The sequence below is a fragment of the Phoxinus phoxinus genome, assembly GCF_949152265.1.
Source record: "Phoxinus phoxinus genome assembly, chromosome: 5".
NCBI lineage: Eukaryota > Metazoa > Chordata > Actinopteri > Cypriniformes > Leuciscidae > Phoxinus > Phoxinus phoxinus.
Window position 1 is genome coordinate 15,415,111 of NC_136880.1, and position 13,156 is coordinate 15,428,266.

Genomic DNA, 13,156 nt, shown 5'->3' on the forward strand with positions numbered 1-13,156 from the left:
TTTGTTGCCTGAATGACTATTAAACCAATCTTAAGGAAGCCCTAATTAGGCTAATTTCAGGTTCATCTGAACCCATTTGGATGTATTATTTTTCTGGGGACATTTACACAGGATTCATTCTTACAAACAGCTAAACCAGTGGTAGACTTAAAAGACTTAAAAGTACCATAGCCAAAAATATCAAAACTAAAAAAGAAATCCAAGTGAACTTGTCCATCTGACTTATCAACTAGTCAGTTGCTGGCAGAGGTGGACAGTAACAAAGTACATTTACTTGAGCTACTGTACTTAAGTACACTTTTTGAGTATCTGTACTTTACTTGAGTATTATTTTTTCTGGAAACTTTTACTTTAACTTCACTACATTTAAAAGACAAATATCGTACTTTTTACTCCACTACATTTCTGTCAAGGTCCTTGAGTAGAAAGTAGTAACGTCAGGAATGATTTTGGTTGCAGGGGTTACATTTTGGTTGGAAATGAAAGTCGGGTTGACGTCAGAACTCGACTGATGTTGGTTTCTGGTGTCAACTGATTTTCAACCACAATACAACGTCTCTCCAACGTTGGAGATTAACGTCAATCTGACATTGGATTTCTGACATCAACATGATTTTAATGTTCAACGTTGGGTTTGGTCTTCTAAATGCAAATTTTGTCATTGTTTTGGAGCACACTAGCTTATAGATAACAAGGCTAACATATTCATACTAAAATCCAAAAAACTGGGAACAGGCATTTGGGTGTCCGAAACCATTGTGGACGTTATTGAGTGACTTATTCAATCCCACGACTGGAACTGTGTTATAGAAATAAATGTGATATTGATATGAGGGTAGCAGGCACAGATTCAGAGGCATAAGGTACTGTAAATTGGCTATTACATGCAACAATGCAACAATAATAAAATAATGCATTGACATTTACTTTTATACTTAAGTACTTTTAAAAATGAGTACTTCTGTACTTTTACTTAGGTAAAAATCGGTCTTTACAACTTTTACTTGTAACGGAGTAATATTTGACCAGTAGTATCTGTACTTTTACTCAAGTAAGGAAGATGTGTACTTTGTCCACCTCTGGTTGCTGGACAACTGAAGGCTGGAATACACTACACAACTTTTAAAAGGGTCATGAGCTGGCTTTTTTATTTTGTTGTCTGAGGTCAACTTATGCCATTTGCTTGGCTTTTACATTCAAAAACATCAAAATGAATAAGTAATAGGCTATTTTCTACCCCGGTTTTTATGGCCGTGCCGCATTGAAGACTTAGAAGTAAACGCCCACTGCTATGATTGGGTTCCTTCCAATACAAGGTTCCAAAAGCCATCAGCTGTGTGTCCTGTGATGTTAAATTCAGTGTCTTTTTGACAAGCTACATCCTTCATAGTTGGACCCTTCTGTGACTGGTTAGACACGTACACCTAATCATTAGATGTCAAACGATCTGTAACAATCCAATATTATCAGCTTTTAACATTTATTTTTATATTTACTCGCAATACAGTAAGTGTGTTGCACCATTCCTGTCAGATACAATATAGAAGGAACAGCATCGGTTTTTAATCTTAATCGGTCTGCAAATCCAGTCTCGACCTGCGTCTTGTTTATAAAACAATCCGTGGTGAAATGAAGCAAACAAATGCGCAATGTTTTACTCACATCAGCTGGAACTTCATTCAAAATAAAGTTTAACCACGCATTCCTAATATTGGAATTTGAAGGAAGCTTATGCAGCGACTGTCTTCTTCCACAACCAGGCACTGCACAATATTTCGTAAACGGCATGCTTATTGCTTGGTAGCTCGATGCGGTTTAGCAATTATCACCTCGTAGGCCTATGTTATTTAGATATTGCATGTAATGCGCGAATCGGTGGGCGGGGCTAAACAGGCAGTGTTGAAGTAGGCGTCGATCTTCTTCTGCAGAGGCGGGGCCTTTGACGTCATAGATCCCCAATTTGAAAAACCTGTCGTTCGCTGTGCCTGGTGTCAATAAAAGCTTTTATTGGACTTAAAAGGAAGTGTTATAGTATGATGACCTCGTATATGTCAAAAGCATATCTCAGTTCATCACCCCTTTAAAATCTGAACAGTTTTTAAAACTCCAGCCATCACACACTTCCGAACACAACAAACTCACACAGAAACGAGCACCTAAATGCGATGCGTATAACAAATGAGAACAATTTGTGTTCTAAAATCAGCTCAATATATTCAACAGGATAGGATCATAGTCTAAAGCTGAAAATTAGAGTCTGCTCCCATTATACAATATGCAGTCTTGTCTGTCAGATCCAACTGCTGAAAATCTCTGGACTGTCTCTGACTTTAAGCAACTAATGTTAGCATGTCCAAACTGAAAATCTGTAAAAAAGTTATTTAGTGTATTCCAGCCTTTATTCGCTTGTTGATCGTGGTGACCCATCCCTACAGTCAACATGATTTGTTTCTTTTGATGAAAAACCCGGGTGAACACAGATGAACGTGTCCTTAAGGCCTTTAAAATATGATTCATGTCGGTGTTCCCCCTGTGCAATACGTCAAGCTATAGTATTACCTTCGGCACTGCATTGTAAATGGGTCAAGCATTGTAATGAAATGCCCAGAGTTAAGCAGTTTCAACTTTGACACCATTTGTTGTTGGCCTTTCAAAGCTGAGACAACGATTGATGCATCTGCATGTATGTCTGTAGCTGATCCTCTGTGTATCTAGATACATTAAGTAATTTGACACATCTGTCTCAAATATAAACTCAATACTCAAGATGCTTATTCTTACTCCAAATATTTTTATCATAATGGATCTGGCGAGAAAAGATGTCGATCTGACGCATGTGTTCACAGACATGACAATAAAACAACTGCGCTAACAGATCATGAGAATGCCACATGTGTGAACAACCCACATCTGCAGTGCTGTTCATGGGAAAGTCAAAGCAACACAGGCTGCTTGTTTTTGAGAGATGCGAGCCTGACGCAAGTCATCTGAAACTTTAGCTTTGTGCTGTAGCTTCAATACGGCTACAGCTTTTGACCTACAATATCTTGACTTTTGAAGATGGACAGAATAACTTTCCAGTAAAGCTAAAGTCTGTTAAATGAAAGTTACCTCAAAGTTATTGTACCCACCCCACGGGTACCCACAGTGCATTTCCATAATCAACCACCCTTATTCTCCACTGCTAAGCCCTCCAACGGCTGTAGACCCCAGACTCACACAGACACAACATCACACCATCAAATCAGACACGCTTTCGTCATAAAAAGCCCTTGATCTCTCTACCTCTTCTGATGTGCCCCGCACAGCTCTCTTTAGACACACTCGCTTTTAATCCTTAAAAAGGATGCTTGCCATGTACCCTAATACGATGAAGGATGACTACTTTCTCAAAGTCAAAGCTTGCACAACTCTGCTCATTTGCACTGATCCCCCTTGTGTAAAGGACAATTAGACAAAACCACCCCCGTATCGGTCACAATTTGCCACCTATTAGACACAGATGAAGTCTAGAAATCAGTTCAAAACCACTAGCAGAGAAAAGGTCCCTGACCCTAATTAGAAGGATCACATGCAGAATACTGCAGCCAAGGGATATTGGTGCCTTCATAACACATGGAATAATAAATGGTTGATTGTTGATGGCAGATCTACAGGCACTTCTTTCAGAACCTTGTAAGCTGCATTGTTGGCTGCATCCGAAAACTTATCAGGCAATGACTTTGTAGGCAGCGTTTGCGCACGAAGGTATCAATTTGGCCCATATAGTGAGAATACAGAGGGAAAAAAATTTATTCAGAGGCCCAAACTGGCTTGTCCTTTTAAATCAGAATGTCATTTCAACTTAATCTTCCAGTGAAACTACAGACTTTTCTCTGGTGATGTATACTGGATTTCTCTGATAATTTAGTCCGCTTAAACCCTGCCCCTTTCTTACAATAGACTGCAAGCTTACATTCAGATTTGCCTCCATCTAAGCAACAGCCATCGGTTATAACCACATCCCCACTGTCTATTTTTGTCTTTTTATTCTACTACCATTGCATCACAACAATATTACCTGTGTCCTTTGGAGAGGCAACCCTAGCATGAATTCAGTGTTTCATTCAGTGCCGAAAAGTGTTCAAGAGAGTTTCTGCCTATGTAGCACATTCAGAATCAGTCAGTTTCTTCACCGTTAGATGATAAGCAGGCGGCTCATTGGGTTGTGGAAGATAGCTAGGGTTGATATAGCTACAGAAAGACTCACATCGTCTCTGAGACCCATCCATGCATAATTGTGGAGCCAGCAGACAAGGATGCTTTGCTCTGCTTGGCTTGAAAGACAAATAGCAAATTCAATCATGGCTGGGATCACATGGTCAAGTCTGTATTGCTAATCCAAGCAGCAATATCCTAATGCATTGAGGGCAGCATGTGGAACGATGGCACACTGGCCTCAGAGAGCCAATCTGAGTCTGAGTTAATGAATGAGAAATAATTCTATTGAGTGTGCACAATCATTCAGCAGCCTGACTCAGAATGGCAATAACGCTGTTTATAGCTTGTAGATGGTGTGCAAGCGCTTTTCTTTTTTGAGTGTGGTTTTTGGGCACACTGATCTGCTTTATTTGGTTAGTGTGTTGCAGAGGGGGAGCCTTCGTGTTAGTAGATTATATTTCTGTCCCCACGGAGAGCCATAAAGCATGCATTTTACCATCTGTTGTGCTTTTTTTTTTAATCGTGCCACTCTGTTCTGCTCTGCTCCGCCTGAGGGTAAAGCGAGGTTTCTGCAGCTAAACCTCTCGGTCTATTATATGCTATAGTGCAGTGCTGTAGAAAAAAGCTACTGCCACTGCTGCTCCCAGCCAACTGGGCCCGGATATACATCTCACAACCATCAGAGAGCTCATATCACCGGACAAACAGTAGAAGAAGACCTGGATGGACACATGGATGAATAAAATGTCTTAACATGCGTTTGGAGAAACAAATTGGAATTGCATTTCACATTTTTTTATTTATATAGCTCTTTATACAGATTGTTTCAAAGCAGCTTCACATTAATAAGCAGGAAAATAACAGCGTTATTGTGAAATTCATCAATTATGCAACAAATTTGAGTTCAGATGTAAAGCAGAACAGAAGAAAATAGTGCTATTATGCAGCTCAATTTAGTTATCGTCGCTCATCAAATATCACATATCAATATCACTCATCAATACATTTGGAGAAAGATATTTGCTTTCAGCATTGGATATTACCTAGATTTGCCAATGGATAACCAGATTATTCAGGGAATTTTCTGCACATTTTATTTCAGCAATTGTATATTATATTATAATATATTATATTATATCTAATCTAAGTAAAAAAATGGTCACTTTCTTTCTAAATACATTGTGGTCTTGAATCTTGGACTCTGAGAGCACATATCTGGTCTTATCCCACTAAAGGTGTGTCACATCTCTCATCACGGGAGAGAGCAATCTTTCACGGGAGCTTTGATGGTCAAAGACGGGAGCTTTGTGACCCTGCCTTTCACCACTACAGTGTTTATCATGTTTTAGCATGCATTCCACACTAGTGACATTACCACTGTAACCGGTGACAAACAGACATTATTAGCGATGTTGGGAAAATGATTCATTTACTCGTCTTGGTTGATGTAACATCTATTATATTTATCTCCTTCCCTCATCCCATTTACCATCATTCTGTCATTGTGCAAGTACGGATCACACTTATTTCCATATTACTTCAGATGAGGATGCACCGATACCCAGGCAGCCTTTTGTCATGAGCTCAGCTAACTGTCTGCTTCAAATGAGACATTTACAGAGAGAGAGAGACAAAGACAGGTAAGATAAGGATAGTTTAGGCTCAGTTTCACCCTGACCTCCAGGTCTTTTTCACCCACATGGATAGCTATGTAAGCGGAGCCGCAGTGGAGGCCCAGGTGTTAAAAGCTCAGGCCAAGGTATCATTTACTGTCGACGTGTGTCTGTTTAGCTTAGGTATGCAAACAACCGAAGAGTATAGTTGTGCAATTTTGGAGGATTAGGTAAAGTCCTTTGAGATCCTGGAAATGAGTGCTGCAAGTTTCTTGGGGAATGCAGATCAAGACGTTATAGACTTGTTTCGGTGACATGTTGAACTTGTTTTTCTCTTTCCCAGCATATTCCCAACACATGGAAAACCATATCAGCCCCCCAAGCTATATGAGCCAGCCGATGCCCCCAGTGCATTCTGGACGCTACTCCCCGACCCTAAAGACCACAGCGGGGGAAGATGATGTTTCCAGGTATTGCCTCAAAATTGGCTACATAAACCCACTATGGTGCTCATGCACAGGCTTTTTTGCCACATTGCATCAATGAGACACGATGCAACACCGTCTGTCTGTATAGACCAATGTTTTACACATTAAAGTTTAAATAAACTTTATATCACACAAAACTAATCATAGTCCTGGCTAGGGCCGGTTATCAATACATATTTCCTCATTCAATTCGGATTTTGCTTACATGTAAGAGACATTTCCTGTCATCTAATGCTTTCAATTATACCTTGGTAAAACTTTTCAAATTAGCAACAATAAAATACCCTATTTAACAGATAATACTCAACACACACAAAAACATAATGCGCTAAGTTATTTTAAAATGATATACTCATAAATACTTCATAAATAATTCATTAAAAGGACCAGCTCATATTAATTTATCAGACTACACCGATGGCGCGATCACCAGTTGAATACCGGATTAATCCTGTTCTTATAAGCTTATTGTTTGTGAGTTCAACAAATGGGAAGCTTCAAGCTGTTCATGATTATTTGTATAAGTGTTGTCTGAGCAGGTCAGTGCTCGGATGCTCACCTGTGATCTTCAGGATGATGTCCTGAAGCTCTAAGAACTTTGATAAGAGTTCACTGGCATATCGAATTGCTATTTACTTTTGCTCAGGTCACCTGACCCAAGCTGCAGTGCTTCACTGAGGGAGTTGTCAAACGTGAGGGCAGATAGCTGTTCCCCTTTCAGCTCCTCCCTCTATGTCTGATAAACATATGTATTGATTTTACAGGGTTAAACCCGTTTTGATTGTTGAATTCCCCCACTTTAAGAGGGCACAATCAAAAATAAAAATGGATGCAAAAAAAAAGAGTGTGATTAAAACATTTATCCAGATGCAGCAGCAGACCTTAAGAGAAATCCGACCTGAAATGACACGTCTGTGCCGATTTAGCGATTTAATAAGCTCCAAATTTAGCCCATCCACGTCACGTGTTGGTTCATTTTCATAAAAACCGCAGCGCATCATCAAGCCTCTTAACCAGCTTGCCAGAAAATGAATAAACAAGATTGTCGTAATCCAACAGAACAAACGATTCTATTAATCTGACCATTTAGGTGCACAGGGGGGATTTCAATTTTAGCACAATAATCAAGCATACCGTACAAAGTAGCCTGAAAAGAGCATTCTAGGTGTCATTGTGTTCAGTGTTGTTTTTTAGAGGAATGTGCTATTTAATAGGCAAAGGCTGATGTGATCAAATGGTGTTTGACTACAGTATCAGTATTGTAAGATAGCCACAGGGTTGTGTGCAGTAGAGTAGACCAGCAGTGCCTCCAAGAGGCCAGTTAGATACACTGATCCTGCACTCTTAAAGCAACGTTTATTGTGGCATAATATCGATTACCACAGAAAATAAGTTCATTTTACCCCTTCAGTTACCCAATCACATAAACAGTAATACACTATGGACATACAGGAGCGATATGTTCAAGGCAATTTTATTCACTTAAAAGCAGAAATATGATGCTTGTATATTATTAGTTTGTTATTTGCGCCATATAAGAGGTGCTTTGATATGTTTCTGAGATTCTTGCATTACCTGCAAATCATTTTTGATAAGATGTGCTTTTAACTGCAACAGACTGACGTATAGTAGATGTTGCGGATTCATTGCATTTATAGGGACTTTGAATGCACTGATTCTGATCGTTACTTCTTTTAGAGTCAGTGATTGTTTAGCACCACTTGCATTTGTACGCCATCTAAAGATCCTGTAAACTCTTTGAAAAGACAGAAAAAGAAGACTATAGTTTACAGTTTTATACACACAAATTGTGAATGCACAAATTAGTTTCCCATTACTTAAAAAATAAATAAATAAATAAAGGCAGAAATCCCATGTTCTTTGGAGATAGAACTATTAGATATATTAAATAAATGTATGGCCGTAAAATGGTATCATGGCAACACCATCCGTGTGTACAGGTGAAACTCGAAAAAATTACAATATCGTGCAAAAGTTCATTTATTTCAGTAATTCAACTTAAAAGGAGAAACTAATATATTATATAGACTCATTACATGCAAAGTGAGATATTTCAAGCCTTTATTTGTTATAATTTTGATTATGGCTTATACAGCTTATGAAAACCCCAAATTCAAAATTAGAATATTGTGAAAAGGTTTTCATAAGCTGTAAGCCACAATCATCAAAATTATAACAAATAAAAGGCTTGAAATATTCCACTTTGCTTGTAATACGATATTAAATTTCACCTGTATATTAATATAATACTGTTCATGTGTTTTGTTGAAACCATTTTTTTAATACACAAATATTCTCCTGTGAAGTCTATTATACACAAATGTCTTATGACTGCATTCGCCAGCAGCATTCTGGGAGATGGGCAGTATTGACGTTTGTGTTTTACGTGAATCGCCTATTTCAAAGTCAGAAAGGAAACACAAATCAGCACATTAGAATGATTTCTGTACTAACATGTGACACTGGAGACCAGCTTTGGCATCACAGGAATAAATTACATTTTAAAATATATTAAAATAGAAATCCGTTATTTTCAATCATAGTAAAATGTCACAATATTGTTAATAATGACATGTAAAATACAAAGAACACAGCAGCACATTTTTTTTTAATTCATGATTTTTGCCAGCTGTTTGTTTCGCACTCAATGAACAGTTTGTGTACAATGCTATATGAGTGTGTTTAGTATTTATGTCAGTCTATAAGGACATATGTTTTTTTTTGGTCAAGCAGGGAACCCAGGAAGGTGGTGCTGCATCGAGGCTCTACAGGGCTTGGCTTCAACATAGTGGGTGGAGAGGATGGAGAGGGCATATTTATTTCCTTCATCCTGGCCGGAGGCCCTGCAGACCTGTGTGGAGAGCTGAAGAAAGGAGACCGCCTGGTGTCTGTGAGTATATCAGTGGCCACTGTCACATTGAAGATGAGTTTCTAATCAGAAGCATTTCTTCCAGTATTCAGCGGACATACTGAGCGTACTGCTGAACAGTCTCAGAGTCACACTGCTTGCCCTATAGATGTAAGAACGACTGTCCCTTTCTCAGGTGAATGGAATAGACCTACGCAGTGCTACTCATGAACAGGCTGCAGCAACCCTGAAGAACGCCGGACAAACCGTTACCATCGTTGCCCAGTATAGACCAGAGGGTGAGTCCTTCTCAATGTAAGACAGTGCCATGTCCATCATTTTGATCACCCATTAAAAACAAACCAGAAATCAATCACCGATCAGCAGGAGTCTCTTAGCTGTGTTGTTGCGAGAAGTAAAAAGCCAATAAACCAATACTCCAGTTTTATAGCCATCAATTGACTAATTTGAGCCATTAAGTCAGGTCAGGGACTGAAATAGAACTCGTAAAAATTAGATTTGGATATTGAATCATCCGAGGCTGACTGTACAACTCGTCCTACAGACCATTATTATACTGTTAACAATGCCAGTGCATTTGTAATGCTCTTTCCTGCATTCCCCTTGATAAACAATTTTGGAGAAGATGTGCTTTTAACTGACTAGTGTCCTTTTTTAAACACCCATAAATGCAGAAATCCCATGTTCTTTGGAGATTTGATTAGATTAGATATGTTAAATAAATGTATTTGCCATTAAACGGTATCATGAAAACACCACCCGTGTATATATTGGTATAAATCTGATCATGTGTTTTGCTGAAAACAATGTTTTTATTCACAAATATTCTTCTGTGAAGTCTTTTATCCATTATACACACAAATGTCTCATGGCTGCGTTCAACAGCAGCATTCTGGGAGATGGGCAGTATTGACGTTTGTGGCCTTGTGTTTTTAGAGTACAGCCGATTTGAAGCCAAGATCCATGACCTAAGAGAGCAGATGATGAACAGTAGCATCAGTTCAGGCTCAGGATCCCTGAGGACCAATCAGAAGAGATCACTATACGTCAGGTACTGGACAAATATCCACCAATATGTTACAAGGGACTGGTCACCAGCATGTAAAGTCACCATGAAATTAAAATGGACAATTCTTGTTTTTTTGGGGGAATATTGCAGTTATTATCAATAATTAATTTGTTCAGATCATTATTTTTTAATCTCGCAATGACATCTCTTCTCTAATGACTTGAGCAATGCACAAGGGCAATAAAACATCTCTAGCAACCTGTCACTTACATGAGATTAAGTGACAGGTTGCAGTCGCAGCAATTAGCTAACAACAGTGATCCAACGGTACAATCAATTCCTGATGGATATCAAGTGCCGCTCTACATTTTTTCTCATTCATGAAGCCGTTTCACTCAGATATTCGTCACTGAAGCTAGGGGGGAAAAAGTTTCGTACCAACTTTAAAGGCCCGTTTACATTAAGAACGAGAGCTGTAATGACACCTATATTAGCGTCCACACCAACGGACAATAATGTTCTGTTTATTCTAAGCGCGTGCTGCAGTTTTGTCATCTGACACTTTAAACGCTCAAGCTCTTTAAAGCAGGATGGATTCTCATTGGCTGTCAATTATTTATTTTTTGCATTCACCAGCAGGATAAAACATCGTTCTGAAAGTGATTCCAGTGATATCGTTCCTCTGTGCCGTTATTGTTATAGTGGTGTGGACTCTACTATTCTTTTATATTTAGAAAGATTTTTAGAACTACATCTTCATTGTTGTCGTTATAGTTATTCATTGTAAATACACATTCATTGTAAATCAGGGTGTTAAACTCCTGGAGGGTGACAGCCCTGCAGAGTTTAGCTTCAACCCTAATTAAACGCCCTTGTTCCAGATAATCAAGTCCTTCAGGCTTATTTATAAACTACAGGTATGTGTGTTGAAGCAGGGTTGGAAGTGAACTCAGTAGGACTGTGGCCCTCCAGGAGCTGCGTTTGACACTCCTGATTTAAATGGGCCAGCAATTTTTAAAGCTTCTTGTCAGACTTCACCACATGCACTCAGATAATGCATCAAGTGTCTGTGTTTTTCCTGTGGTCTTATTTTGACTGTTTTCTGCAGGGCGCTGTTTGATTATGATAAAACTAAGGATTCAGGGCTGCCTAGCCAGGGGCTGAACTTCAAATTTGGGGACATCCTGCACGTGGTGAACGCTTCAGATGATGAGTGGTGGCAGGCACGGCAGGTCACTCCTCAAGGAGAGGTGGAGGAAATGGGCGTTATCCCCAGCAAGAGAAGGTGAGAGATTGAAACTTAAAAAAATGAAAAAACAAACAAATAAATAAACGCACACAGGAATGTTAAGGTTTGCTTTGTAAACTTTGTATTTGTACCAAATAATATCACAATCACAGGTCCTCCAGCACCTGAGTGCTTAGCTGATAGCTTACCCTCTGTAGCCTAAAGATGCGTTTTGGCCGATCGGATTACAAGTAGACGAGGGAAACACATTCTCGTTTACTCCTGGTGTTTTAATCCATCTCTTTTGTCCACTTTCAACCACTTCTGTCCTTATTTCTTCGAGGGGAGGGTCTATGGGTGGGTAAATGTATGGACTTTTTCAGATCTTTCAATCTAATGGATGAAGTAAACTCACGCAATTTACACAGAGACGACAGAAAAACATACGAAAGCATCAGATTTAGTTTCTGCTCTGACAGCTGAAGCTGTGAGTGTGTGTTAGAAATCAGGAATGGAGAGAGAACATCACGCTTGGTACGTTTTTTTTATCTTCAAATCAAACTTGGGTCTCCAGCCAACAAAGTTTAAATCCCGTCTGGCTAGTGCGCTTCCCATAATGCTTACGCAGTAGCTCAGTAGGCAAACACATGAGCGTCTATACCACAAAAGCATGTTTTGACTCCCTCTGGAAGTGGTTGAAAGTGAACAAGCTCAAAACGTTTTAGACCACTTACACCTGCATGGTGTAAAACCCATCCCCCCCCATATTGCCATCAATTTATTGTAGTCATGGAGTTTCCGATTTGAAAATGATTAAATATGTATTTATATGTACATCTCCACGTTGATAGGGGGCAGCAGAACAAAAGAAGAGCAATAGGTTACTTTTCAGTTATCATCGTTAGACTATTAGGGAAAACGAAATCGTCGGACAAAATGGCTAAGCGTCCATTGGCTAAAATGGCTAAGCGTCCCAATACGTTGGATAATTACTTCTCTAAGAAAACAAAAACAGAAATTGCTTATGGAGGACTGGTAACTGAGCAGACAAGTGTCACTCATGCAGAAGATGATAATTCCCAATGTGAGCCGTCAGCTCTTTGGAGACGTTAGTCAGGCCTCCACAGACAGCGTCCTCCTGAGCGAGATCCAAATCCACATGGATGGCCCGTTCAATGGCGCAAGCAAGAAGAACTCACTGTTCAGAGAGTCAAAGCTAGTCCGTGCTCGCGCGACTTAAAACATACATGAGAAACACCATGAGGCAGAAGAGACTCTCGGCCATTGCAGTAGGCTAGGCTACTGAACATTGAACACAATAAAACACTTAATCGCTTTGATGCTGTGCCTGGTGGAGTTCGTTAAGCCCTTCACAGTGGCGTAGCGGACAGGCACGCAGGGCCCACGATAACCCCCCATGGGTTGCACCGATAGACGATGATATTGTGTAGTGTGAGTGCCAGAGATATCGTCAAAAGCATCCGCTATTAGAGATATCAAGAGATTTTTGGCATTTCCAATCAATGTAATAAATTATTATTATGTTAGTTTTATTATTAAATTAATTTGACAATTAATTTGCCCCACAATAATTTCATAGAGCATCACCGTATAACCGATGCGTTGCAAGGATAATAAAAGATTGGTTTGATTAGCTTACTCCTCATTTTAAAAACAACTTAAGTTAACACAAAATACTTCTTCTCATTTTTTCATTATGGGCCACAA

General features: G+C 39.3%; 1 protein-coding gene across 50 annotated transcripts in view; it reads left to right on the forward strand.

The window, feature by feature from the left end:
• The window catches only part of dlg1b (discs large MAGUK scaffold protein 1b), a 110,716-nt gene that overhangs the window by 81,232 nt on the left and 16,328 nt on the right, over positions 1-13,156 (forward strand). For 34 of the 50 annotated variants that reach the window (XM_079614348.1, XM_079614322.1, XM_079614340.1 and 31 more), the window contains 5 exons: positions 6,157-6,283; positions 9,053-9,212; positions 9,367-9,469; positions 10,128-10,242; positions 11,309-11,485. In XM_079614348.1, coding sequence (XP_079470474.1) covers positions 6,157-6,283; positions 9,053-9,212; positions 9,367-9,469; positions 10,128-10,242; positions 11,309-11,485 — 682 coding nt within the window. The remainder of the gene's footprint in view (positions 1-6,156; positions 6,284-9,052; positions 9,213-9,366; positions 9,470-10,127; positions 10,243-11,308; positions 11,486-13,156) is intronic. The other 16 variants (XM_079614349.1, XM_079614350.1, XM_079614315.1 and 13 more) reach the window with 1 other exon arrangement.